The 27,902-nt window shown below is 46.7% G+C and overlaps 2 protein-coding genes across 2 annotated transcripts in view; both read left to right on the forward strand.

Moving 5' to 3' along the window:
- DHX40 (DEAH-box helicase 40) lies at window positions 1-25,871 on the forward strand. Its single transcript, XM_060283045.1, has 18 exons — window positions 1-103; window positions 888-1,071; window positions 1,367-1,512; window positions 2,712-2,831; window positions 4,479-4,709; window positions 6,528-6,594; window positions 7,873-8,004; window positions 8,249-8,348; window positions 9,209-9,295; window positions 11,029-11,211; window positions 11,360-11,440; window positions 13,098-13,255; window positions 15,558-15,672; window positions 16,355-16,463; window positions 18,048-18,142; window positions 19,816-19,885; window positions 21,455-21,683; window positions 22,730-25,871. Exons 2-18 carry the CDS (start codon window positions 888-890, stop codon window positions 22,867-22,869), a joined length of 2,247 nt encoding a protein of 748 aa, XP_060139028.1. The 5' UTR covers window positions 1-103; the 3' UTR covers window positions 22,870-25,871.
- A 341-nt stretch (window positions 25,872-26,212) lies between these two features.
- Window positions 26,213-27,902, forward strand: part of CLTC (clathrin heavy chain) — a 77,634-nt gene continuing 75,944 nt past the window's right edge. Inside the window, exon 1 of the mRNA XM_035140282.2 lies at window positions 26,213-26,762. Within this exon, the coding sequence (XP_034996173.1) occupies window positions 26,721-26,762 (42 nt within the window). The 5' untranslated portion in view covers window positions 26,213-26,720. The remainder of the gene's footprint in view (window positions 26,763-27,902) is intronic.

Here is a 27,902-nt window from a genome sequence, read left to right on the forward strand (position 1 = left end):
AGGCGCGCGCCGCTTCCCTGTTGCTTTTGAGTTGGGAGAGGAAAAACAAGGGGGGTGGAAGAGTCGCCTCCAGCCGGGCCACGTGGTTTTCTACCTGCAGAAGGTGTGTGTGTGTGCTCAGGGAGGGAGAAAGGTGTGGGGGGTGGCTCTTGTTTCTCTCCCCCCACCCTCAATGAAATGGGAAGGGGCACTGGAGATGTTCTATATTTAGGAGCAACCTTTTGTGATTTAAAACTGTTGTCAATATTGTGTAATCCGCCCTGGGACCTTAAGGTGAAGGGCGGGTTATTGCAATTATTAAAAGTCCCAGGTTCAATATCTGCCTTTAAAAAAACAAAAACGGATCAGGTCGGACGTGACTGGGACAGACTTCTCGATCTGAGACTCTTAAGGCAGCCGCTGCCAGTCAGAACAGGCGTGAGGCAGCTGCAGCGCTCCAGATGTTGCTGGACTCCAGCTCCCATCAGCCTAAGCCAGCATGGTCAGTGGCCGAGGGGAAAAGGAATTGTAGCCCAGTAAGTTCGGGAGGGTTGTCAGTTCCTCATTGCCTCCTGGTGAACTATTTGTGTCAGGCCACTTCCTGCTAGAGGTTGTGTGTAGGGCTGCCTCCCTCTTTTCTTTTTTACTGAGCTGATTCTGAGCTTGTTGACAAACACATCTAACAGGTGCCACTTCCCCACTCAGCATGCTTTAGCTCTGGGGGAAAGGTGGGATATAAATTTAATAAACAAACAAACAAGCAGCTCTCAGTACTCCTGTGTTCAGTGGGACTTACTCCCAAATAAGTCTATTTAGAATTATGGCCTTCAGGTGACATCTGGAACTGCATCGTTGATCATGGCGTGTTTATACGGTATCTCTCCTTTTAACCCTGTTGTGTTGTACAGATGAAACGAAAATCCAAATTGCACCAAGGAGAAAGGAGAGATGATCTGGGCTTTGCCTCTCTGCCAATCTGCAGATACAGGAAGAAATTAGTTGAGGCCGTTCGAGATAACTCATTTATTGTAGTGACGGGAGAAACAGGCAGTGGTAAAACCACCCAGCTTCCAAAATACTTATTTGAAGAAGGTAACCATATATTTTTTCTACATATGGTAAAAGCAGTGACTATATTTATTTTCCTTTATTGCATTTTGGAATACGAATCCCATTGGCCCCAGGCAGCATGGAACCGATGGGAGTTATAGAGCAAAATATATGGATTGCACATGTCTCTCTGTCCAGAGGGGTCTGTGTCCTTTATCCAGACAATCCCAAATAAAATCATGAATTGCTGCTTTTTCCTTTTAAAAGGGTTGTTAATCCAGTCAGTCTCTTTCATTTTCCTGTGCAACTTCACAAGTCCTTCTGCTCCCTTTCGTAGGTTTCGCCAAGCATGGGGCGATTGGTGTGACACAACCGCGGCGAGTGGCTGCCACGTCCGTGGCTCAGAGGGTGGCGGAGGAGATGGACTGCCCTTTAGGGAGCATCGTGGGGTACCAGGTTCGCTTTGATGAATGTGTCTCAGAGGTACGAGTTGGAATCAGCCTTATCAAACTTTATCTTGTATCCCCCGCCGCCTCTGAGTCAAAGGGGGAGGGGAGCTCAAGACAGAGGGATCAGGAAGCTGTTATATAATAATAATAATTTATTATTTATACCCCGCCCATCTGGCTGGGTTTCCCCAGCCACTCTGGGCGGCTTCCAACAGAAAAGTAAAACACAATAATCTATTAAACATTAAAATCCTCCCTGAACAGGGCTGCCTTCAGATGTCTTCTAAAAGTCTGGTAGTTGTTTTCCTCTTTGACATCTTTTGGGAGGGCGTTCCACAGGGCAGGCGCCACCATCGAGAAGGCCCTCTGTCTAGTTCCCTGCAACTTGGCTTCTCGCAACGAGGGAACCGCCAGAAGGCCCTCGGTGCTGGACCTCAGTGTCCGGGCAGAATGATGGAGGTGGAGATGCTCCTTCAGGTATACTGGACCGAGGCCATTTAGGGCTTCAAAGGTCAGCACCAACACTTTGAATTGTGCTCGGAAACGTACTGGGAGCCAATGTAGATCTTTCAAGACTGGTGTTATGTGGTCTCGGCGGCCGCTCCCAGTCACCAGTCTAGCTGCCGCATTCTGGATTAGTTGTAGTTTCCGAGTCACCTTCAAGGGTAGCCCCACGTAGAGCGCATTGCAGTAGTCCAAGTGGGAGATAACTAGAGCATGCACCACTCTTGCTAGACAGTGTGCAGGCAGGTAGAGTATCAGCCTGCGTACCAGATGGAGCTGATAGACAGCTGCCCTGGACACAGAATTGACTGTTGTGAAGCTGTTGCAGCGTCTGTTCCCTCCTTCAGATTCTGAGCTCCAAGTGTGTCCCTCTGCGCCCAGTCTTGTCCTTGGAGGGCTCCCTGTGTCTGGCTCCTCTTCAGGCCTCCTGTGTCTTCCACCTCCCAGTTTTCTCCCTCTTCTGATCTTTCTTCTATGTCCCACCACCACTCCTCTGGGTCTGAGCTTCCTTCCTCTGTGGCTTCGCTAGGGGTCCCTTAGCTGGAGCCTCCCACCACGCTTTGGCATCCAGCCAGGCCCTGACAACCGTGTACATTTGTTGCTCTGCCCCTTTGCCTCTGGCCCCGCCCTCCACTGGCATGCGGTGCCCCCAGAAGGGATGCCGCCCTCGGGCTGAGAATGGTTCTCCACATGTGCTCTAACCAAATGCCTGATCTTGAAACCGCACAGGATACTTCCATCCGATACATGACAGACGGCTGCTTCTTACGGCAGATACTGGCAGATCCACATCTCACCAAATACAGCATCGTCATTCTTGACGAAGCTCACGAGCGGAGTCTGAGCACGGTGGGTAACGAAGCCAGAATGGGCTTATAAAGAGATGCTTGCTTGGTCGACTAGAAATCGCCTTTAGGAGACTAGGCAGGGGAAGCAAGTGTACAGGTGAAACTCGAAAAATTAGAATATCGTCGAAAAGTGCATTTATTTCAGTAATGCAACTTATTATTTTTTATTTTTCTTTTAATTTTTACAAATGCTTTCTTTTGGAAATTCCACAGTAATAAAACAAATAGTTACAATAATACAAAAATAAACATCGCTATTACATTTCATGAATTGCATTCCATTTATAATTGACCCCCCCTAACGACAAATAATTACAATGACAACAAATAAAGGCTTGACATATCTTGCTTTGCATGTCATGCATCTATCTCATATATTGGTTTCACCTTTTAAGTTGCCTTACTGAAATAAATGCACTTTTCGACGATATTCTAATTTTCCGAGTTTCACCTGTACAGTTTGGGACACTGTGTACGGTTCTGGATGCCTCACCTCCAAAAAAAGGACATTGTAGAGTTGGGAAAGGGTCAGAAAATGGCACCCAAAATGATCCAAGGGAGGGAGAAACTCCCCTAGGGAGAAAGCTGAAAGTGTTTGGGGCTTTTTAGGTTGGGGAAAAGGCGAGCATGATAGGCGCTCTTCAACAGTTCTCCAGGGGAAGTACAAACGGATCCCCTTATGTGAGAGATGCTGCCTGTGCGGATCAGGAGAAGTGGAATCTATTGGCCATATACTTCTGCGATGCTGCTTCTACGAGGAGGTGTGAGTTGCGCTTATCCACACTATACTGGCAGAGCTACCTGGACGCTCGGATAATTTCTATATAGAGTGGCTTCTTTCTGACGCTAACCCTAACGTGTCAGCGAAGGTTGCCAAATTCTGTGCTAGAGCCATAAAAATTCGGTCCAATCTAATTAGCAGTGTCCAAATATCCTCAGAACATCTTCAGGACTAGCTAAAGAGGATCCAGTGATATTAACTGCTGTAGTCTACCTCCCTAAGTAGTAATACTCCTTTTAATTAGTTTTCTTTTAAGCAATTGTTAAAACTTATACTTATTGTCTATTTTTAGATATTCTTGTCTTTTATTGTTTTTATGTATTGAATATTTATGTGTGCTGGTCAAGAACCGTAACAATAAATCAAATCAAATCATGATAGGCGCTTGTAGAATTATGCATGGAGAGTTTGGCTAGAGAAACGTTTTTCTCCCCAGCAGTAGAAGACATCCACTGCAGATGAAAGATTCAGGATAGAGGAAATAAATGGCTTCTTCACATAGTGGCCAGTTAAACTATGGAACTTGCTTCTCTGGGAGACAGTGAGGTCCACCAACTTGTACGGTTTTAAAAGACGACTCGACAAATTCACAGGGGCAAAAGCTATCGGTGGCTACTTGCCACAATAGCTACGTTCTGCCTCTACGGCTGGAGGCAGTAATGCTTCCAAATGCCACTTACTGGAGCCCACAGGAGGGGAGAGAGTGCTGTTGTGCTCGGATCCTGCTTGAGGGTTGCCTGTGGGCAACTGGTTCGCCACTGTGAGAACAGGATGCTGGACTAGATGGGCCACTGGAGGGAAGACCCTCTTATTTCATCCCTGGGAATTTAATGATGACTAGATGCTTGGCTTCCTTCCCGTTTCCAGGATATCCTGTTTGGCCTGCTGAAGCAAATGTTTCAAGGGAAGAAGCCGCCGGAGAGAAAAAGGCCCTTGAAAGTGGTGGTGATGTCGGCCACTCTGGACACGGACAAGTTCTCTGAATTCTTTAATCACTGCCCGGTGGTGGACATTCCTGGAAGGAACTATCCAGTGGAGGAGAGGTTCTGTGGTCTCGTGGGCCCGAGGGATGCTGACGGCTCTGCGTATGTTACAGAGGTACTTGCTGGTAGCACTGGGGAGGGCTGTGGCTCAGCTGTAAGCAGCGCCGGCCTCGCTTGCAGAAAGGTCCCAAGTTCAACCCCCAGCATCTCCAGGTAGGGGCTGGGAACGTCCTGCTGTCTGAAATCCTGGAGGGCCGCTGGCAGGCAGTGTAGACAACCTTGAGCAAAATGGAGCAGTTTTCTGTCTTGGTACGGCTGCTTCCTGTGTTCAGTTCTGTAAACTTTGAAGTGAGAAAAACAGCTTTCCAATGCCTTAACACTCTCTGGCGGCTCCCACCTTGTCTGTTAATCTTTTCTGGAAGTGGATTAAAATTACATCTAATCATCGTTTCTTCATTCTGGACTTCCAGCCAAGGTGGCGTCGAGAAAGGTCGTTCTTGGCTGAGCTCCGCAGGCTCTTTTAATGGTTTAACTGGGGTTTGTTTGTTTTTCTTTCTATGTGATAGTGGTGGTGCTGGTTCAGCAGCTATCTAATTTTTTTGGGGGGGAGGCCCTTTTTAGTGTTGTTTTATTCTCTGGGGATCCAAGAATTGTAAATCAGTTTCAAAGGGAACTCAACAGCCGTTCTCAGTGTTTACCTATACAGATTTTAATCTTTATTCTAAGGGTTTTTAAAACCTTTTTTTAACCTTTTAAACTTTTTAGTGTTTTACCACTGCATTATGGTCCTTCACAGGGTCACCAAGGAAAATGGCTAGACCTACAAAGGCTTATCGCCATTTCCTGCACTGACTTGGTATATCTAAAACACTATGATACCGCTTTAAAGAGTCATGGCTTCTCCTAAAGAATTCTGGGAGCTGTAGTTTGCTAAGGGTGGTGAGAGTTGTTAGGAGGCTCTTTAAGCCCCCCCACAGAGCTACAATTCCCAGAGTTCTCTGTGAAGAGGGATTGGTTGTTAAACCACCCTGGGAACTTTAATAAATAATGATAATAAACAAAATTGTAGCTCTGTGTTGGGAATAGGGGTTTCCTTAGAACTCTCAGCACCCTTAACAAATTACAGCTCCCAAAATTATTTGGGGAAATCTATAGGGCTTGCCGATCAGAAGGTTGGCGGTTCGAATCCCCGTGACAGGGTGAGTTCCCATTGCTCGGTCCCAGCTCCTGCCAACCTAGCAGTTCGAAAGCACGTCAAAGTGCAAGTAGATAAATAGGTACCACTCCGGCGGGAAGGTAAACGCCGTTTCCGTGTGCTGCTCCGGTTCGCCAGAAGCGGCTTAGTCATGCTGGCCACATTACCTGGAAGCTGTCTGCGGACAAATGCTGGCTCCCTCGGCCTATAGAGCGAGATGAGTGCCGCAACCCCAGAGTCATCCGCGACTGGACCTAACGGTCAGGGGTCCCTTTACCTTTACCTTTATGACTCTTTTAAAGTGATACTATAGAGCTGTAGATGTGTGAATGTGGCCTTGGTGAATGCAGGATACACCCCAGGACTTATGAAGCGTCAATGAATGCATTATTTCTCCTTCTCTTCTAAGTTATGATGGGGTGTGGCTGAAGAATAGAACTTGGGGGTGGGGCTATGCAGATCAAGGGGTGTGGCTTATACGGCTAGGAACAGGTTCTGCATTCTCAGCAGCTCCTGTCGGGTCTGTGGAGGTACCCCCAGGATGCTGGAGAGCATTTCTGAGCCTGTGAAGGAAGCGTGGGTTGCCCACAACCCCAAACCTCAGGTGGCAAAGTGTAGTTTCCCCCACATTGGTTTTTACAGCATGTGTGTGTGAAGGAAAACGGCTTCCAACGCTTTGCATGAAAAGGGGGATCTATTTTCAGCCGGTCCTAATCTTATTAATGTTGCTTGTTTCAGACTGTAAAAGTCACCTTGGATATCCACTTGAGCGGCTCAGCCGGAGACATCCTGGTTTTTCTAACAGGTGAGCATTTCCCATGCAGAATAACCACTTTTGATGGTGAAATTACGATACGTATTAATAAAATAGCAGACTCCTTGCTCTCGTCTGATGATGAGTGCGTTAGATTCTCTTGAGTGACCTGGGTTTACCACTCTGCAGCAGAGTATTATAATTTTATTACTTATATTATTGTTTTGTAGCCGACTAAGTTTTTCTCAGAGTAGACTCATGGAAGCCGGTTTTCTTCCATTAGTCAATCAATTTCAATGGGTCTCCTCTTGAGGTTGATTAGTGTGGAATACAGTCCATTATTTATTAAAATGCACAGCTTAATGCAAAAAAAGACTTAAAAAAAGCAGCTTGCAACATGCAAAAACAAAAACAAACCCCATTACACAGGCATTCAGATATAAAGATCCACATTAAAAATCCACAATGAAATTATCCTGTTAAAAACAACACAGCAATTAAAACAGGTGACTCCAAGTTGGGGGAATCAAGGGAGTGTCTGCTTAAGCAAGTGCATCTTCAGAAGACGACGGGATGCCAATGCAGATGGAGCCCCTTGCATTTCAGTGGCGAGTGTATTCCTTAACACTGGCGCTATCAGGAGAAAAGCCCGCCTCTGCACCACCGCAAGCCAATAATCATCAGGCTGTGACACAACTCACTGCTTCCATTTTTGTTTGTGGACAAGTGTTCTTGTGAGGCTGGGTGACTGCTTTAATAAGCTGATTGATTGACTTGACAGTCTTGTCATCTGGGACTGCAGGACATAACTGATTTGTAGATGTAGTTCAAGGTTTTCATGAAATCCGTTAACTACTGATCTATATGCCCCACCCCAAATAAGAAACAATAGCCAGGGATTGTTTTCATGCTGCAATTGGGGTGTGCAGAGAAAAGTTCAGTGTGTAGTACCAGATGCAGAGTTCTGCTTTGTGAGATTCTCTGCTTTCATGTTTTTTTAATAAATAAGTTGCTAGTCCTTATCACTTGAAAGCTAGGCCTGGAATAAGACTTCCAGTAGCTGTAAAAGGCAAGTACAGTTCCATAACTTCTTTCTCTTCCCTATGTTTGAAGTAGGGAGGGAGAGAAAGAGAATGTAAGTTACTCCTTTAGTAAAATGTGAAGCTTTTATTGCCCTAATGCAAAACTTTTGCTTTGTTTGCTGCAAATGCAGAGCACAATCTGGCCAAAGCTAGACAATTTAAAAAAACAAACAAACAAACAGGCTTGCAGTTTTGGAGCCTTCCCTCTCCCCCCACAAGACCTCCTTGTTTCTCTTTTTGTTTTTAGGCCAGTCCGAGATTGAGAAAACCTGCGAGTTGCTTTTCCAAAAGGCAGAGTCTATCGATTATCAATTCGATGTAAGGGATGGCTCTGTTGAAGGGTTGCTCATACTGCCATTATATGGCTCCATGCCAACAGGTGAGTCTGAGTTCTGCTTTGTGAGAATCTCAACTTTCATTACAAACCGCCCAGCCAACCAACCAACCAAGTTGCTAGTCCTTAGGACTTGGAGCTGTCCAGGCAGTGCCTTGCTGAAACTCAGGTTGACTGGGCAAAATGGCAAATTCCCTGGCACACCCTCATTTCTTCTCCCCATGACCCCATTTGAAGAACTAATGACAGATGTCTGTTTCAAGGTCTCTACAACTCTTTCCCCCCACAGATCAACAAAGGAGAATATTCCTCCCTCCTCCTCCAGGAATCAGAAAGTGTGTGGTGGCCACAAATATTGCCGCAACTTCTCTGACAATTGATGGAATCAGGTTAGCTGTTCAGGGTATTTTTTGACCAGGAGAATGAGGCAGAGGCCTGAGAACAGAGCGACGGGTGACTCGGATATGTATGGCAGGCCAAAATTAATACCGCCCCCTTACGAGCTTCACCATTTTATTCACATAACAACCCTGTGAGGTAGGTTATGCTGAGAGACCATAATAATAATAATAATAATAATAATAATAATAATAATTTATTATTTGTACCCCGCCCACCCGGCTGGGTTTCCCCAGCCACTCTGGGCGGCTACCAACAAAGATCAAAATACATTAAAATGTCACACATTAAAAACTTCCCTAAACAGGGCTGGCCCAAGTTCTCTCAGTGAAGTTCATGGCTAAGTGGGGATTCAGACCCCCTAGCCCAGCACTCTTAACAACTATACCACACTGGCTGCCATATTTTACGCAAGCATGGATTATAAATTTGCAAGTAAATAAATAAAGAGAGTTCCCAGGGAAGAGGGATTGATGGTTAAACCACTCTGGGAATGGTAGCTCGGTGATGGGGTCTCCTAACATCTCTCAGCACCCTTTACAAACTACAGCTCCCAGGGTTCTTTGGGGGAAGAAGCCATGGCAGTTTACAGTGGCAGGGTACCGCTTTAGATGTATATGGTACAGATGGGTCCCTACCGCACAGAATTAAGAGTCGCTTCTGTTTCTCCACTCACCTCTTGACTCCACCCACTAGTGACATGTGGCTCCACCCCCCCAAAAGCATGCCCACGAGGGAATGTGGTCTTCAGGCTGCAAAAGGTGCCCCACTGCTGGTTTAAGGGGCCAATGTGAAGTTAGGCCTGCTGTGATGGTTGAATGCATGAATCACATTTGAGCTTTTCTTTAAGGTACGTGGTGGACAGCGGGTTTGTGAAGCAGTTAAACCACAACCCAAGAGTGGGCTTGGATACGTTGGAGGTTGTCCCCATATCCAAGTAAGTTTGTCGTCCCCACCCCCACCCCCATTTTAGAGGAAATAGCCTTTCTTATAAAACCTGTCATTTCTCCACAGGCTGCTACAACTAATAATCATTTATTTATTATATTCTGCTCTTCAGCCAAAAGGAAGGCTCCTAGAGCCATCGTTTTTTTACAATCTAAAAAGTCACGACACAAAATGAAAATGGGTTGGGAGGGCAGAGGAAATAAGCAAATTCAGGTTCAGGTTTTTGGTTGGTAGTAACTATTGCACGGGACCCAGGTGGCGCTGTGGGTTAAACCACAGAGCCTAGGGCTTGCTGATCAGAAGGTCGGCGGTTCGAACCCCTGTGACGGGGTGAGCTCCCGTTGCTCGGTCCCAGCTCCTGCCAACCTAGCAGTTCGAAAGCACATCAAAGTGCAAGTAGATAAATAGGTACCACTCCGGCGTGAAGGTAAACGGCGTTTCTGTGTGCTGCTCTGGTTCGCCAGAAGTGGCTTTGTCATGCTGGCCACATGACCTGGAAGCTGTACGCCGGCTCCCTCGGCCAATAATGCGAGATGAGCGCGCAACCCCAGAGTCGGTCACGACTGGACCTAATGGTCAGGGGTCCCTTTACCTTTACCTTTTTAACTATTATTAGCCTTCCTATTATTATATATTTGTATCTATTATATATTTTGGAAAGTTGTGGTTCTGCTAACTATGCATTAAGACACACCTCTTAAGGTACCATGATCCAAATTTTCATGCAGCGGTAAAACTGCCAGCACGTTTGCAAAGCTAAGCAGGGGGCGCAGTGGTTTCAAATTGGATGGGGAACCGCATGTTGAGATTCCTGCATTGCAGGGGGTTAGACCAAAGGACCCTCAGGGCTCCTTCCAACTCTACAATTCTGTGATGTTTCCTGAAATCATGCAGTTGGTTTTTGTCTTCATTCGGGTACCATTTTGAATCACGATGGCAGACTAAACCTTTCGAAACCGAGCTGGTCTTAACCACAGATTTTACAACTGCCTCAGTTTTTCAAAATGAGTTTCTTAGACTTCTCGAGCAATGCTGGACACATGGCTGCTAGTTAGTAATATAGCACCACCCCTACAACTCTGTTCATTTGACCTGCATTCCATTTGATCCTGGCTTTGTAGAATTTCGGAAGGGATCTCAGAGGTCATGCAATCCAACCCTCTGGTCAGTGGCAGGAATCTTGCAACTGCTGTGCCCCTGTCAGACACCCGCCCACCCTTTGCTTAAAACCCTCGGCCAAGGAGGGGACCCTGTTGTTTTCAGCAGGGGGGCAGGTCCACTGTCCCTCAGACCTTGTGGGGGGCGGACTATATTTTTTGGGGGGAAATGAACAAATTCCTATGCCCCACAAATAACCCAGAGATGCATTTTAAATAAAATGACACATTCTACTCATGTAAAAACACACTGATTCCTGGACCGTCCGCGGGCCAGGTTTAGAAGGATCCAGCCCCCGGGCCTTAGTTTGCCTACCCATGTTTTACATGGAAAGGGAACCCTGTTGTTTTCTCCCTTTCCAAATTCTGTTCTTTAAAGTAGTGATGTACGTTATCTGCAGTCAAAACAACAATTTTTTGTTGCTTCCAAGAGGGCCCCCTCTGCTGAGCTTCACGCTTGAGAGGGCCTGTGGGGAAGGAGGCTGTCTTTCACGTATTTGAAGCCTAAGTTGTTTAGTTAGCTGTCAATATATTGATAATCATTGGTTAATGATCCTCTTTTCAGGAGTGAAGCATTGCAGCGAGCTGGCCGAGCCGGACGGACATCTCCTGGGAAGTGCTACCGGGTGTACAGCAAGGAATTCTGGGAGCAGTGTATGCCCGACCACATGGTTCCAGAGATCAGGCGAACCAGCTTGACGTCTGTCGTCCTGACCTTGAAGTGCCTTGCTATCCATGATGTCATCAGGTAGCCCATCCATGCCCAACAAGCTGAATGGGGAGTCGCGGGGGTGGGGGAAAGGAAAGAGGGTTGGCGATCTTGTTGTTTCACTTCTTTTTAAGGAATCCCACAACCTTTGGTGACTCGATTCCCCCCCCCCCCATTTTCTGTTTAGGTTTCCTTATTTGGATCGCCCAGAAGAGAGACGTATTCTGGAAGCTCTCAAGGAGCTTTATCAATGCAGTGCTATTGACCGGTAAGTTTAAGCACCTATGTACATACATTTGTTTCCCCTGTAATTTGCTTAAATTATGTTTTGTTTACAGGTAGGTAGCCGTGTTGGTCTGGATCGAAGTAAAATAAAAAAATTCCTTCAGTAGCACCTTAAAGACCAACTAAGTTTTTATTTTGGTATGAGCTTTCGTGTGCATGCACACTTTGTTGTTGTTTAGTCGTTTAGTCATGTCCGACTCTTCGTGACCCCATGGACCATAGCACGCCAGGCACTCCTGTCTTGCACTGCCTCCCGCAGTTTGGTCAAACTCATGTTCGTAGCTATTATGTTTACCTGCCAAAAAACAACAACAACGACAACAACCTCGCACCCACCTTACAAATCAGGGAAAAAAACAAGTGATTGCCGGTTTTCACTCTCCATTGACACATGGGACTTTACTGGAACATCTAATATTACAGCCATCAGCCGATATTTTCCTCTTCTTTCTGAAAAACTGCTAAGCTCTGTATTCCCTGTGTTGCTTGAAATTAAACATCAATAAAAAATATTTATCTGTTGGGAGCCGCCCAGAGTGACTGAGGAAACCCAGGAGATGAGTGGGGTATAAATAAATAATAATTATTATTATTTACAGTATTATTAAAACAATGGCAGATTAAAACAGAGCATATTTTGTACAGGGGCCACCTGGATGGTGCAATAGCACCCATGATGTTTTCCTCTGCCACCCAGGAAGCCTTCGGGCACCCTCACCCTGCTCATGTGTCCCTTTAGTTGTGGGGTGGTGAGTGTGATTACTTTTTTCCTCTTTTGAATAGTTCATAGAGCTGAAGGAGGACGTTGGAAGAGTGACTCTCTTTCCCACACCCTTTTCCAGCTCCAATGCACTTTTCACAGCTGAATCTGACCTTTTGCTGAATCTGTTACCCAGATCTCTTGGTGCAGTGAATGGTGTGTGTTGGGATGCGGGTGGGCTGATCTGGAGAAGTTGGATGAGAAATGACCTGAGGGAGTGGTGCACTTGCTCAAAAATACAAATGTGCTCTCAGGCCTGAAAAGGTAGGAGGCCCCAATATATGGGTCTGCTTCCAGACTTAAAAGTTATTTCTGCTACTAATTTCTTCCGCTCCCAAGAATATGGTGGGAGGGGGTTGCAACTCAGTAGTAGAGTACAGTGGTGCCTCGCTGGACGAATTTAATTCGTTCCACGGGTCTTTTCTTATAACAAAAAATTAGTCTAGCGAATCCCATAGGAATGCATTGAATTTTTTTTTGCCCATAGGAACGCATTAATTGAATTTCAATGCATTCCTATGGGAAACCGCGATTCCCTAGACGAATTTTTCGTAAAACGAATTCGTCTAGCGAGGCAACCTCCGCTAGAAAAAAACTTTCGTTAAGCGGAAATTTCGTTAAGCAGGGCATTCGTTAAGCGAGACACCACTGTAAATAAATAAAATTACATTTGGGGCAGAAGTGGGCGGAGCCTTGACTTCTCTGATGTCATTTCGCTACTTTATGCATTGGGTCACGTGACGCCTCTGGTGTCACTTTGTGGCATGGGATCACATGCCTAGGGCTTAATGTTTGGCTAACAGAAGGATAACCAGATTTCCAGATTAACCCTCATTCCTTATTCCCCGCCACCCATCTTCTCTCTCTCCACAAAATTTAGGAGAGGCTACGTGACCCAACTGGGCGAGTTCATGGTACGGTTCCCCCTTCCTCCGAACCTCACTTGTGCTGTCATAAAGGCTGCCTCTCTGGGTTGCGAAGACTTGATGCTTCCAATCGCAGCCATGCTGTCAGTGGAAAAAGTGTTCATTCGACCAGGTAGGACGGGAGAAGGGGTGGCCGCTGTTGGCAGCTGTGGAGCCAGAGAACACCCATTTCCTTCCCTGAAGACTGTCCTTTTAGGGTAGGATCATTCCTTTCGGAGGCCTTAGCCGAGGTTGTTGTACTCTGGATCGTGATGATGAGGATAAGCTTGTGCATCTAGGTGACCCACATTATTTTGCATCAAGAGAGGGAGCTGGGCATGTTTAGCCTGGAGAAGAGAAGGTTAAGGGGTGATATGATAGCCATGTTCAAATATATAAAAGGATGTCATATAGAAGAGGGTGAAAGGTTGTTTTCTGCTGCTCCAGAGAAGTGGACACAGAGCAATGGATTCAAGCTACAAAAAAGAAGATTCCACCTAAACATTAGGAAGAACTTCCTGACAGTAAGAGCTGTTCGACAGTGGAACTTGCTGCCAAGGAGTGTGGTGGAGTCTCCTTCTTTGGAGGTCTTTAAGCGGAGGCTTGACAGCCATCTGTCAGGAATGCTTTCATGGTGTTTCCTGCTTGGCAGGGAGTTGGACTGGATGGCCCTTGTGGTCTCTTCCAACTCTATGATTCTAAGAAAACGTGACTTCTATCTAGCCCTGCAAATTAAAACTTTAAAAAAGGCACCCTCCTAATAGTGAACTTGTGTGTTGAGTGCCAACAGCAGTTGAGAACAAGAGGGTTTCTCAAGAGAACATATCGCACCCGTCCTGAAAGGCCTACATTGGCTCCCAGTACGTTTCCAAACACAATTCAAAGTGTTGGTGCTGAGCTCTAAAGCCCTATACGGTCTCGGCCCAGTATACTTGAAGGAGCGTCTCCACCCCTGTCACTGAGGTCCAGCTCCCGAGGGCCTTCTGGCGGTTCCCTCACTGCAAGAAGTGAAGCTACAGGGAACCAGGCAGAGAGCCTTCTCGGTGGTGGTGCCCGCCCTGTGGGATTCCCTCCCATCAGATGTCAAGGAAATAAACAACTATCTGACTTTTAGAGGAAGGCAGCCCTGTTTACGGAAGTTTTTAAGGTTTGATTGCTTTATTATTATTATTATTATTATTATTATTATTTTGTTGGGAGCAGACCAGAGTGGCTGGGGAAACGCAGCCAGATGGGTGGGGTGTAATTAATTAATTATTAAATAGGAGGGGGGTATTGGTGTGCTCAGGGAAATTCTTGGGATTTTGGAAGTTCAAAAGGCTGATATAAAAACAAAAGACAAGGAGCCCCCACTCCCCACCCCCCAAAATCCTAGCCCAATCTGAGCATGTTTAGTAGGCAGGGAATGTTAAGTATCAGATGGAGAAAGGAAACAGAAAAGGGGTGTGTCTGTGTGTGTGAGAGAGGGAAGGTCCTGCTTGAATCAACACCTGATGGCTCAAGGTGGCACCCGTGTTTCCCTCCTCATTTAGTCCTCACAACAACCCTGCGAGGTAGGTTAGACTGAGAAGCACTGAGGGAAATAGCTGTTTTCTGTGCCAAGACAGGGGCCTGCAATGGCTGTGGAAACGAAAAAAAAAAAATAGGCAAAGGGCTGGGGTGGGGAGTGATGCTTGAATAGGAATGATTGTTGTCAGAGGACAAAGGTCCTTTGATGGTCCTCCCCACATTCGGTGGGGGTGCTGGGTAATCTCTGTAACACATTAACTTTGGGTTTCTTTGGCTCAGCAGTAAAAGGCAGTGCATGCTAGCGGTGCCTTTGAAAGGGAACTGCTGCGGATTGGGGGGGGGTGGCTACTTAATCATTTATCAGTGCCCACTTTAAAAAACCAAACTTGAAAACCTGCTTCTTCACAGCTAGCCTCTTTTCCTAGCCACAAGCTGGCCTGTAGCAACCGAACAGTGACTGGGAAATCACTCTGCCTATGCCCAGAGGCACTGTTTCCCCCACTGCTAATTCTTGTGACTGCAGCTAAGCTTTTGTCTAAGACCTTTTCCGGATGTCTAATAATAATAATAATAATAATAATAATAATAATAATAATAATAAACACTTCCTGGGTTACTCAACCATTGTTTCCTGTTGCACCTGACCCCCAGGAAATGATGATAGAAACCTGAAAGTACCCAAAAAGCATTAGATTGCACTTGAAAATTTGGAATAAAAGGAATTGATGCCCAACTTCATCCAATTTCAAGTTCTCAAAGCTTTATTGGCATATAAACAAGATTACAATAAGGTTCTGCACAATGAAATCGTAACACTCACGAATCCTCATTGCGTGCTGAAGAAACCTGGCTACTATCTCCATCTTATTCCCATCCTGGATAAGCATAAGAAAGACTACCTTACATTCGCCACCATATTTCCTTAGGCGATCCTGAAGCTCAGAAAGAAGCTGACCTCCGACACCAAGAGCTGTCTTTGCAAGCGGGAGGATGCAATGACTTTGCGACTCTCCTGAATGTCTTCGAACAGTGCAAAGCAAGGTACCCAAGATGGGGGTTGGCTGCAAAATGGGCAGAATTTAAGATTGGTAGGAAGCAGGGATGTTTAACCCCATTTTCCAGGTCACCTTCTCCAAGCTGGTGCCTTCCAGGTGTTGTCGGACTACAACTCCCACCAGCCCGTCGGTGCAATTATTGGGTCCAGGACGATGGGTGTTGTAGTACAGCACTATCTGGAAGAATTTTCCTCTTGTGCTTCAGTGCCAGAATAGCAGATGGCCAGAGGGTTGTAAGTAGGGTTGGGTTCAAGGTTTTTTTGGGGTAGATTTTAGGGGTGTTGGGCCTTTGCCCAACCTGGGGGGCCACATTCCCTTCTGGGCAACATTGCAGGGGCCAGATGTCAGCAGTGGGCAGGGCCAGAAGGAAAAGAGGGTGCAGGAACAACTGTTAATTTCCTCGCACCTGTTACTACATCTTCTATCCAGGAAAACATCTTGGCATCTCCAGGTAGGGAAGAGACCCCTGCCTGAAACCCCTGCCAGTCAGTGTAGACAGTACTGAGCTAGATAAACTTTGTATAAGGTGGCTTCCTTTCTTATTAAACCAGCCTTTAATTCAGAACCTTGAGGACTGGAATCTTGCTTTGCAGAAAGCAGCTTCCCATGTTCCATTTAAAACAGCAGCTTTTGTTGACCTTGCTTATTTCCCTCTTGATCTGCCTTAGCAAGTCCCCTTCCATTTGGTGCCGGGATAACTGGGTGCACTGGAGAGCTCTGAAGCTGGCGTTCAGTGTGGAAGCGCAGCTCCGGGAGATCACCAGCAAGCTGAAGCAGGTGGGCCTACCTTGGGCAGTGGGGGGTCTTGGGATTAGGGGGGCAGTGTCACGCAGGGGTCCTTGGGAGGTTTCCCCAAGGAGCTGTGCATAGTTAGCGCTGTGGAACTCACTCCCACAAGAAGCAGCAATGTGCCCCAACTTGTATGGTTTTAAGAGGGTTAGACAAATTCATGGAGGCTCTCAGCGGCTGCGGTCAGATCCTGCTGGCATCTGGTTGTGCACAGTGAGAAGAGTGTGTTGGACCAGATGGGCGTTTGGCCTGATCCTGCATGAGAGCCAGTGTGGTGTAGTGGTTAAGAGCGGTAGACTCTCAGCCTCACTCACTTCACAGAGTGTTTGTTGTGGGGGAGGAAGGGAAAGGAGAATGTTAGCTGCTTTGAGACTCCTTAGGGTAGTGATAAAACGGGATATCAAATCCAAACTCCTCCTCCTCTTCTTCTTCTTCTTCTTCTTCTTCTTCTTCTTCTTCTTCTTCTTCTTCTTCTTCTTCTTCTTCTTCTTCTTCTTCTTCTTCTTCTTCTTCTTCCTCCTCTTCCTCTTCCTCTTCCTCTTCCTCTTCCTCTTCCTCTTCCTCTTCCTCTTCTTCCGTTCTTAAAGCTCATGCTTGGCACCCTTCCCTGTCATAATAAACTCCTGATTGTATTTGGTTTTGCCTGCTAAAACAGTCATTCCAAAACACAAATTTAGTGTTTCACACACCAGAGATTTCACAGCCGTTGTTTAGGTTCCCCGCTCCTGACTTTTAAGAGCTGCTAATGCAAGCATCATTGAACTTGGACCTTTAAATTTTTTTACTATGTCTTGTACTCTTTACTTATTGTCAAAATTGGCCCGTGGAGGGAGGACTGAAGAAACTGGCTGCCACTAGCTTGCAGTTACCTGGTTTCGGTATACTAAGCCCTGCACTGCTTGAGGTCAGGATACTTGCAAGATTGTCTCGTCCCCTTATATGCCCAGTCGATGACTGCACTCCGCAGGTGAGGGCCTCCTGAAAATACCATCTCATCAGGAGATTCACTCTGCGCAAAATATGAAGCAGGCCTTTGGGGTTTTGGAGTTTCCTCCCCTTTAAATATTAGACAGACACCATCTCTGGTGTCTTTTTGGTGTGAGCCAAAGACTTTCCTCTTCCAACACAGCTTTTAATCAGAGATCTTTCCCAGTCTGCATGTGCCTTGGAATTGTTTGGGGGATGTTTTAAAGGTGGCTTAGCGTGCTTGTGGGTTTGCCACCTGGGATGCCTTTGGGTGGAAGGGGGGGATATAAACTTCATAAATAAATAAAAATAAATAATAGAAGATTGACCTGGAACAAGCGTAGCAAACTTGGCACCCTCCAGCTGCTGATGGACTACAGCTCCCATGATGCCTGGCGGTTGGCCAGACTGGCTGGGGCTGATGGGAGTTGGAGGACTCTATGTTGGCTCACCCTGGAGTAGAAAAACCTTCCATTGGATTGAGTAAGGCAGTTTTTGGTTCTCTCTCTCTCTCTCTCTCTCTCTCTCTCTCTCTCTCTCGGTTTCCTTTTAACAAACAATGTATTTTTATCTATGGATTCTCTCTCTCTCTCTCTCTCTCTCTAGCTGACAGACTTTCCAAGAGAGCATTTTGACGGCTCCAGGAATGAGATCCTGAGAAGATGTCTCTGTGCAGGTTATTTTGCCAATATTGCCAGGAGGTAAGGAGTTCAACAATCCACCTACTTATTATGGTCAATTACCAATATCCAGAAATCAATTATGTACAATTACAGAAAATAATAGCAAGCAGAACTATAGCCATAAAATTACTGATAACTATATAGTACTATATAGGTTGCCAGGCATGGAAAACAATATTTTAAGTTTGCTGAAATTGGTCCCTGTTGAATTTTGCACGCAGCTGCGCAATGTTTCGCTCCCCCTGGGTACGTTCTTATCCGAAAGGAGCAAAAAAGTAGAAAATGCACATGATCATTCCGGGAATTTCTGTAAAAGAAGGTTTCAGTAAAAATCTTACCTATATCATGATAAAAAGAACGACACACAAGGACACGAGTTAACATTTCTGCCTCTCTAGATTCACAAGGACATTTACCGTACATTAATGGGGAAAAGGAGTGGCGCTGTGGTCTAAACCAGTGCTCCCCAACCTTTTTATCGCCGCGGACCAGTCGACGTTTGATAATTTTACCGCGGCCTGGTGAGGGGGGGGGACGTTGATTGTTTATATTTTATTTAGATTGTTTTGATTTAATAATTTTAATTTAATTGTATTTAAATGTTCCTTGGGCGGCCCGGTACCAATTGATCCACGGACCGGGACCGGTCCATGGTCCGGGGGTTGAAGACCACTGGTCTAAACCACTGAGCCTCTTGGGCTTGCCGATCAGAAGGTCGGCGTTTTGAATCTGGGTGATGGGGTGAGCTCCTGTTTTGTCCCAGCTCCTGAAGTTCGAAAGCATACCAGCATAAGTAGATAAATAGGTGTCGCTGCGGCGGGAAGGTAAATGGCATTTCTGTGTGTTCTGGCACTCGTCACAGTGATCCCTGCGCCAGAAGTGGTTTTGTCATGCTGGCCACACGACCCAGAAAAGTTGTCTGTGGCTCCCTCGGCCTGAAAGTGGAGATGAGCGCTGCACCTCATAGTCAAATTTGACTGGACTTTAACCGTACAGGGGTCTTTTACTTTTACCTTTATCTTTTGTTAATGACAGGGAATTTCTTGGGGAACCTCCCCTCCAGAACTGCTGATGGAAGGACATTTAAACATACCAGAGTAAAGGCTCTGTGATGTTTTTGAGTGGAGACAGTGTAAAAGGGAGTTCACTGGTTTACAGGGATGCAGTGCTCTGTCAATAAGCATGTTATTGGAGGTTAAGACTATAAGCTCATAGAACCGTCGAATTATAGAGTTGGAAGGGACCCTGAGGATCATCCGGTCCAGCCCCCTTCAAAAATGCAGGAATATACAGCTGTCCCATATGGGGATCGAACTGGCCACCTTGGCATGATCAGGACCACGCTCTAACCAGCTGAGCATTGCAGGGGGTTGGATTAGATGATCCTCAGGGTCCCTTCCAACTCTGTGATTCATTTTGTAATGTAAATAAAACTGATAGGACAGTTATAACAGCAGATGAAAATCAAAAGGGGGGTGGAAGCAAAGCTATATAAAACATGTAGAATGAGTACAGTTGTGCAGGGGTTAAAATGACAAAAGTCACAAGTCAACTATCGGCGTTTTCGGATTATCAAATAGTCGAGGAAACATGGTCGTCCCTTTCAGTGTGTGGTGCGGTACGGGCTGGTTTTTTCCCCTGAAAGGGTGTTGCTTATCTGCGTCAACCTCTTCTTGCGTTTTTGCTCCTAGATCCATAGGCAAGTCATTCTGTACCATGGACGGCCATGGGAGCACCGTCTACATTCACCCTTCGTCCGCCGTAAGATCCCTCTCTCTGTTAATAATTGTTGGGGAGGGGGGGGGGGGAATTGAACGGTTGAACCTTTCTTTAGATAAAGAAGAAAGCCCAGCCAAGCAGATTCTCTGCATTCCTGGCTTTATTTGATGGTACAGGTAAATAGTCTTTTTAAGAGAGAGGTCTCGGGTTCAATCCCCAATTGCATCCCTGGGTAGGGCTGGGAATGTTTTCCTACATGGAGAGCTACTGCCAGTCAGGGGAGACAATACTGAACCAGGTAGACCAGTGCTCTGACTCGGCACGAAGCAACTTACACCTTATTTAGCTTTTCACTGAGTCAGACCTGACCGCCAGCAAACTCTCCAGGATTTTAGACAAGGGGTCTCTTGCCCACCTGGCTTGGGGGCACCAGAGATTGAACCTGGGACCTTCTGCAGGCAAAGCAGGAGTTCTACCACTGAGCTATGGCAGTGTCGTTCGTCATACAGGCAGGGGCCTTGTGGCCGGACGCACAGGGGATACTTGACAGCTAGGTGGATATAACAAGGATTTCCCTTAAGACAGGAAGTTGGGAAGCTGCCAGTGCAGTACATGCTTAACTCTGCAGTTTGTACCGTAGCGTACCTTTCTTTAAGAACATGAGATGAGCCTGCAGGATCAGGCCAGTGGCTCATCTGTGCCAGCATCCTGTTCTCACAGTGGCCAACCAGATGCCTCTGGGAAGGCCACAGGCAGGATCCAAGCAAAAGAGCAACTCTCCCCTCCTGCGCTTTACAGCAGCTGGCATTCAGAAACCTTACCAACTCAGAGCGGAGCCATTGTGGTTAGTAGACATTGATAGCCTTGTCCTCGATGAATTTGTACAATCCTCTTCTAAAGCCATCCAAATCGGTGCTATCCTTGCCCTCCTGCGGGAGCCAATTTCACTGTTTTAGCTATATAATAATAATACATTATTTATATCCTGCCTATCTGGCTGGGTTTCCCCAGCCACTCTGGGCGGCTTCCAAAAAAATATTAAAACACAGTAGTCCATCAAACATTAAAAGCTTCCCTAAACAGGGCTGCCTTCAGATGTCCTCTAAAAGTTTGGTAGTTGTTGTTCTCTTTGACATCTGATGGGAGGGCGTTCTACAGGGCGGGTGCCACTACCGAAAAGGCCCTCTGCCTGGTTCCCTGCAACTTGGTTTCTCGCAGTGAGGGAACCTCCAGAAGGCTCTCGGCGCTGGACCTCAGTGTCTGGGTAGAATGATGGGGGTGGAGACCCCTTCAGGTATGTGAATAACTACTTCCTTTTGCCTTCCTGAAACTTCAGGCATTCAGATGGCCCTGTTTGGGTTCTGTTATTTTGAGAGAGGGAGAAAGGCTTCCTCCAGAACTTGCTGCATTCCAGCTCCCATCAGCCCCAGCCACCTGTGTCAGGGATCAGGAATGATGGGCAAAGTAGCTCAGGAATAACTGGAGGTCACTGTGGAGGCAGAGCAGAGCCATCATAGCTAGTGGCCATTGATAGCCGTCTCCTTCCTGAAAGGAAGCTCCTTTTGTACGAAGCATTTCTGATAACTTGCAAAGCACACACGTCTTCCACAGCTCCGTGATCAGGAAGCCCAGCTGGAATGGATCCTCTTCCATGATGTCCTCGTGACCTCCAAGGTTTACGTCAGGATGGTGTGTCCGGTCCGCTACGAGTGGGTTCAGGACCTGCTGCCCCGGCTGCACAAGATCGACGCTTACGAGCTGAGCAGCATGGCCCGGGAGGAGGTGACAGAGGAGGAGATGGCCAAATGGAGGAACAAGGAGGACCTCAAGAAGCAGAATGGTAAGCTCGAACAAGGCCTCCTCTGTGGTGGCCCCAGGTGGTGGAGTGGAATGGCATCCTCTCCAAAGTTGCCTCTTGTGCAATCGGTATCAGAGTATCTGGCTTGCAAGCAAAAGGCATGAGGTGGGGCCAGGAAGAGGATTGAAACTGTGGAGAGCAACTGCTAGTCAGTGTAGATCAGCTGGAGGGACCAGGGGTCTGACTCTGTATAAGTTCGCTTCTTGTTTTCCTGTGCCTCTCGATGATTGGTTACAATGCACCCCTTTAGCTAGATGTTTGGTTGAGTGGCTCTTCTCTCCCCCGTTGCAATGATGCTCTGTGCTGCTGTTTTGTTTAAAGCTTATTGGCTACTTCATGTATTTATTAGATAGATATCCCTTCCTTCATTCCTTCCAAAGGAGCCCAGGGCTGGCATTTTGGATATTGAAACTGGACTGGATAAACAATCTTTTATCTGCTGTGCCTGTAGTTTGTTGCATGGTTCACAGTAACCAAAGCTGGAGAGAAAGTTGTCCCCAGGGACATTTTTAGTTGGTAGTTTTATTTTATGATTTTAATTTGGGAAGGGCTGAAGTGCATGGACAGAGCATCTGCCCAAAAGGGAACGTGACCCTCGGGCTGAGAAATGTACTCCATCCCTGTTAGTTTTGCCTTGGCCTGATGATTATCAGCTTGTAGTAACAGAGAGGCATTCCCTGCCCCCCACTGGTGTTGTGGAGTGCCCTCCCTGCTGGAATATGAGTGACCCTATCATTATTGGCATTCCGCCGGATCCTCAAAACGCACCTGTTTAAGTGAGCTGGTGATTTTGTTGTTTTAATTGTTACTTTTTTGAACATACACAGTGAAAAGAATCACTTTGTAAATTTAGGATGTTTTAATGTTATTGTGCAGTTTAATTATGGATTGATTTTATACACAGAAGCCATATTGGCACATAATCAGTATATAAATTTATAAATGATAGTAGTAGTAGTAATAATAATAGAAATCCTGCATTTTGCAATATTGATTTCTAGTGTGTGGTTTCCCCCTTTCTCCTTTAGAAAAAGCGACAGACAAGTCTGCAAAGAAAATGGAGAAGAGGAATGATAACCAATCCATAAGTGATGCTCGGGCCCGGTTCTTAGAAAGGAAGCAGCAGAGAATGCAGGAATTAAATGCCTCTTCCAAGGAAACGAGCTAACCTAGAAACTGTGGCTTACTTGCACCGGCAGCACTCCTCCATCCCTGCCACCCACAATGTACACTTGTTTTACCTGAATTTGCACAGCTAGAGCTGGGGGAATGGAGACGGCGGGAAGGTAGGACCCAGGGGAGCCCAAGCTGTCACCTGATACCTTGACTGGGTGGAGCTACATCACTGTGTATATAAGGACCGGCTGCAAAGGGACAGCTCTAGTTAGAGAGTCCCAGCGGGTTGCCTTGGTGGCTGAGAGGATGCCATGTCTGCTTGTAGCTCAGAAACGCTTGCAAATGCCTGCAAGCATGCTGTGGTGGTTGCCGTGTCATGGGCGAGGCCCCTCTGAAGGTGTTGAGGCCAAATCAGTTATCTTTTAAGGAGGCAACTAAACTACAAACGACAACAAGCCCCGGACTTCTTTTGTCTCTCTTACACCACACACAAACCTTCCTCTCTCATACAGAGACTTCCACACTTCCCTCTCTCATCTGCCCTCCTCCTCTTCGTCTCTTTTGCAAGGACTTTCCCCCTGCAAAAGCCAATTTACAGTTTTCCATGTCAAAATTGATCAAACTGTTGGCATTGTTCTGCGATCAGAAGAGAAGGCCACTTGACAAAACCCTGGCGGGGAGCCACCTTTTAAAAATGAGTGCATTGAAAATATTTATGGTTCTTACCTATGCTGCTTCTAAGCACTGTTCATCTGTTGGTATTTGGCTTGGAAAGTTGCCTATGACATTGCAACCTTTTTCTAAAAATGCACACTCACATTGGGTGAACTGTTCAAGCAAGAAGTTATAAAGCTTTTATTAAGCCCTTTAAAGAATATATTCATTGCAATATTGTATATACTGGGGTGTGTGGGTGTGTGTATTCTTGGTTGTAAAATATCCACCCCCTTTTGTTGAGTAAGAAACATTTTTGTACCTTTTTTTATAAAGATTTGACAGCTTAAATTGAGCTCTTTGAGTGTATGTGTGTGTGTGTGCAATGAATATTCAGAGTTGATATCAATCTTGGATGGATCTGCTATTCCTCTTCAAGTTGAGAAGGAGAGCCTCTGCTGGAGGAGCCCAGCATCCTTGGGGAAGAGCCGCAGCAAAATGACGGGCTGTATTCCTCGCTGCACAATCTTCCAAGGGCCAGATGCCAGGGTTCTGCAGGGTCAGAAGCAAAAGTGGGTGGAGCAACAAATACAGACTTTTGTGTACAATAGCAGGCCAGTTTCTTCAATCCTCCAGGCAAGGAAGAGCCATTGTCACAGTTCAGACATATTCTAGCTAGCCAAGAACACTCAAGGAGGATGAAAAGCAGGGACTGGTGAGGAGTGTGGCTTGGGGAGAGGCCCAAGGGCCAGAAAGAGAGATGTGGAGGACCACATTTGGCCCCCAGGCCCATGGTTCTTCATCCCTGCTGCTCTGTACCATATACTATGCACTAGGCTCCTGCGGGGGGTGGGGTGTATGTGCACTGCATTGGATAAGAGGGATTTGCAGAAATCAAATGTGACCCCCTTTGTGCATGCAGAGCAGCCTCGATTAGCCCAAAGCTACCATTGGACCCAATCCTAACAAACACACCTGTTATTTGATGGAGGAGACTCTGGTTCGTAAAGCTTCTGCCTGAATAAATTTATTTTTAATGTTATTTCTTTACTTAATTTGTACCTGCTGCCTAGCTTTGGCATGTTCTCATTGGGTGGGAAACATCAGATGGGGGAGCCTTGAACCAAAGCGCCCCACACTGCAGCAGTTTGTTACAGTACAGGTCCACACTTGTAATGCTTAAACATTTGCAGCTTAGTAGTCATGGTTCAATGTATCTATTTAATTACCACCACCACCCCAAAAAATTCCTGGTACGTTCTTTGAAGGGGTTCATACAGTTCAGGAGATCTATGCTGGCTTTGTGTGTGTGTGGGGGGGGGACAGTGCAATTCCACCTCCCAGTTAATCTATTTTCATCCACAGTTTTCTATTTTTACAATGCATGCCATTGGATTAAAGTAGATAATGCTATCATGGAAGTCTTTTAAGAAATGGCTCCCCTCTCACACTGCTTGTTTAGGAGCTATGCCTTGGAAGATAACAGGAAGCCTCAAAAACATCCTAGGCCCAATCTTGGGTGGGCAAAACCTTGGGGATTGCAATAGTCATTTCCTGATGGCAGGAAATTGTTAAGGAGTATCTCTTCCAGCTAATTGGGTGGCTGACATTTACAAAATGGGCCAAATCTTAGGGATGGGAGAAATTTGTTTGCTTTACATTGTAACACTTTCTCAACTGATCCCATTCCCTGAACCAAATACGTGAACAGGAATGTGTTGCCGCCGCGACTGTTTTCTTCTAGAGCCCCTCTTCTTTGAATTTTGCAATTCATTTTTTCCAAATCATACATATATTAGGGGGAAAGTGCACCCTCAAATGCTTCGTGTTAGTGAAGAAAAACCCCAAAATGCATTATATTAGGGAAAATTCATTGCAAAGTAATGTAGGTTTTTCCCTGCAAGTTTAAAAAGAATACAGCCCAAAATCGGATAGCAATTGGGTGAATTCACAGTTGGAAAAAATTGAAAAACAGAGAGAGAGTAAAATTGGTAGAACTACAAGGTGCAGGTAGGTCAGAGCTTGTATAGGATGCATTTACAAAAAGGTCAATTTGCATTTGTTGCTCCACCCAGTAGTGCCATGTGGCCCCCACAAGAAAATGTGGCCCTTGGGCTGAACATTCTCCCTTTGTTTCATACATGGTATATTTACTTATATTGTTCATTTTTTAAGATTTAATTTTCATTTACATTTTTTCAATGTAGACTGCCCAGAGACACTTATTCTGATAACAGCTGATAGTTAATTTTATTAAGTATTTATTTGCACAGCCTCAAGTCTCTTTCTCCCCTCTCTATGCATTAAGCTGTGGAACAAGGTTACCAGTCCAAGGTCATCTCACTCTGCGTGCCAAGGCCGGGATTCGAACCGGCAGAAAACCGTAAGCAGGTCTTTTCCGCGCAGGCGCCGTAACCACCTACGCCATGGAGAGTTCTGAGCATCCCCTCTCACCAGGGACTATTTTAATACCCGAGAAAGAGAACGCGGAGGGGAACAAGGCGAACTTCCTCCTCTGCCTAGAAAGTCCACCAAGAGAGAGAGAGAAGCACCTTCCTCCCCCCCCATCATGTGATCACGGGGCAAGAATCCCAGGTGGTACCGGTAATGACTATGGGGCGCGAGAACGGAAGTGACGTCACCCCTCCGCCCAGGTCGCATGATGTGGCAAAAAAAGGGGGGAGACGTAGCCCCGAAGTAGGCGGAGCTCAGGAGAGAGAGAGGGAGGGGGCGAACGCTTGGCTCGAGAAAGACAGATCGAGAGAGAGAGAGAGGAAGAAAAAAGTCCCTTCCGGTTTCGCGTATCCTTCCGCGCTTCTCATTGATTCCTTTGCGTGGGCGGCGTTCTGATCCTTCCGCCGCTGTGCTAATTGGCGGCAGGTGAGGAGGAGGATAAGGCGGAGGGAGCCGCCGCCGCCGCCGAAGACTGTTCCTGCGCCGCCCGGTCGTTGCTCTCCCTTCCCTTGAGGAGGAAAGTGGTGTGTCCTTCCGCCGAGCGAGCGGCGGCTGTTTCCGGATCGTGAGCGGCGGCCTCCCACCGTCTTCTCCCTCTCTGCTTCCCCCGCCATTGAGAGCCGCCCTTTCCCCCTTCCCGGGTCCTTGGCTCGCCTCTCCGTCGGCTGCTTCTTTTCCTCCCCTCCCCCTCCTCCTCCTCCCGGGTTTCTTTTTTCTGTTTCCCTGTGGAAAGACTAGGTCCCCCGCCCAAACGCCGGGCTGGAGCCCCAAAACCCCAACAACGCTTCGGGCGCCATGGCTCAAATCCTGCCCATCCGCTTCCAGGAGCACCTGCAGGTGAGTTAAGAAACCCTCGGCGGGGTGCGGAAGGGGGTCGTGTCTGTGGGGAATGGCTGACGGTCAGGAAGGCCTGGGGTTGGAAGCGGGGCCGAGAGGAAGAGAGAGGAGGGGGCTCTCTGTGTGTGACAGATTTAGGCCTTGGGGGACAGAGGAGGGGGGGCAGGGGAAAGGGGGCAGCAGGAGGAATGGGGACGAAGGGAGGGGCGTCCTGGGTTAGGAGCTGGAGCTGGGGCAGGTGGAAAAGGGGTCAGGTGGAGGACTTTGGGAAAGGGAGGGAGCTCCTGGGTTTGAGGAGAAGGGCGGGGGAGAAGAGAGGTTTGTGCGTTTGATTATTTAATTTCTATACAGCTTAACATGTTAAAGACTCCTCTTAAGTAGTGCGCAGAAACTGGAAGCAACAGGCAACTTGAACAAAATATTACAAAAATGCACAGTTGCATTTTTTAAAAAATGTTAAATTAATTCAAAGTTAACTGATATGTGTAAAACAGCATGCTTCCAAATATCAGTTGAGAGAGAGAGCGAGAGCGCTGCTGGGAGGTGAGTGTGAGGGAATTTAGGATTAAAGGACGTTTCTGGAAGGGGTGGCGAGATAATTGTATTTTATATGTAATTCAGCATATATATATGCATATGGGGCAGGCGTCTGTGTGATAGTGGAAGGGGGGTGAAGCTAGGGTTAAAGGGGGTTCCTTGGAGCCACGGGGAGGGGGGAGGCAAGAGTCGTTTGTGTGTTTGTATGATATGAATGAAGGTTGGTCTTTGGTATAAGGGTAGGGAGAGGTAGCTGAGGAAATAGGTCAAAAGGAAGTACATTGAAGGCATTTGGGGTGGGTGTAAAGCAGGAGTTGTATTGGCAAGGTGTACTTATGTATGAAGGAGGGAGGGGACAACTGTGTGATAGCTGAGAGGGAGGACTGGTAGGAGGAGGCAGGAGAAGCTATTGGTTAAACTGGGTTCCCTGAAGTAATGGCTGGGTGGAAGGGCAGAGGCCAGAGCTGCCTGATTGTATGGGATAAATATGATGGGGGGAGTCATCTGTGATGGTTGAGAGAGGGCTGGTAGAAGTAGGCAGGGGAAACTATGGTTAAAGGGGTTCCTTGGGGGAGAGGAGGCATGTGTGTACATAATACATGT

Source organism: Zootoca vivipara, chromosome 15, assembly GCF_963506605.1.
Source record: "Zootoca vivipara chromosome 15, rZooViv1.1, whole genome shotgun sequence".
In the NCBI taxonomy this organism is placed as follows: Eukaryota; Metazoa; Chordata; class Lepidosauria; order Squamata; family Lacertidae; genus Zootoca; species Zootoca vivipara.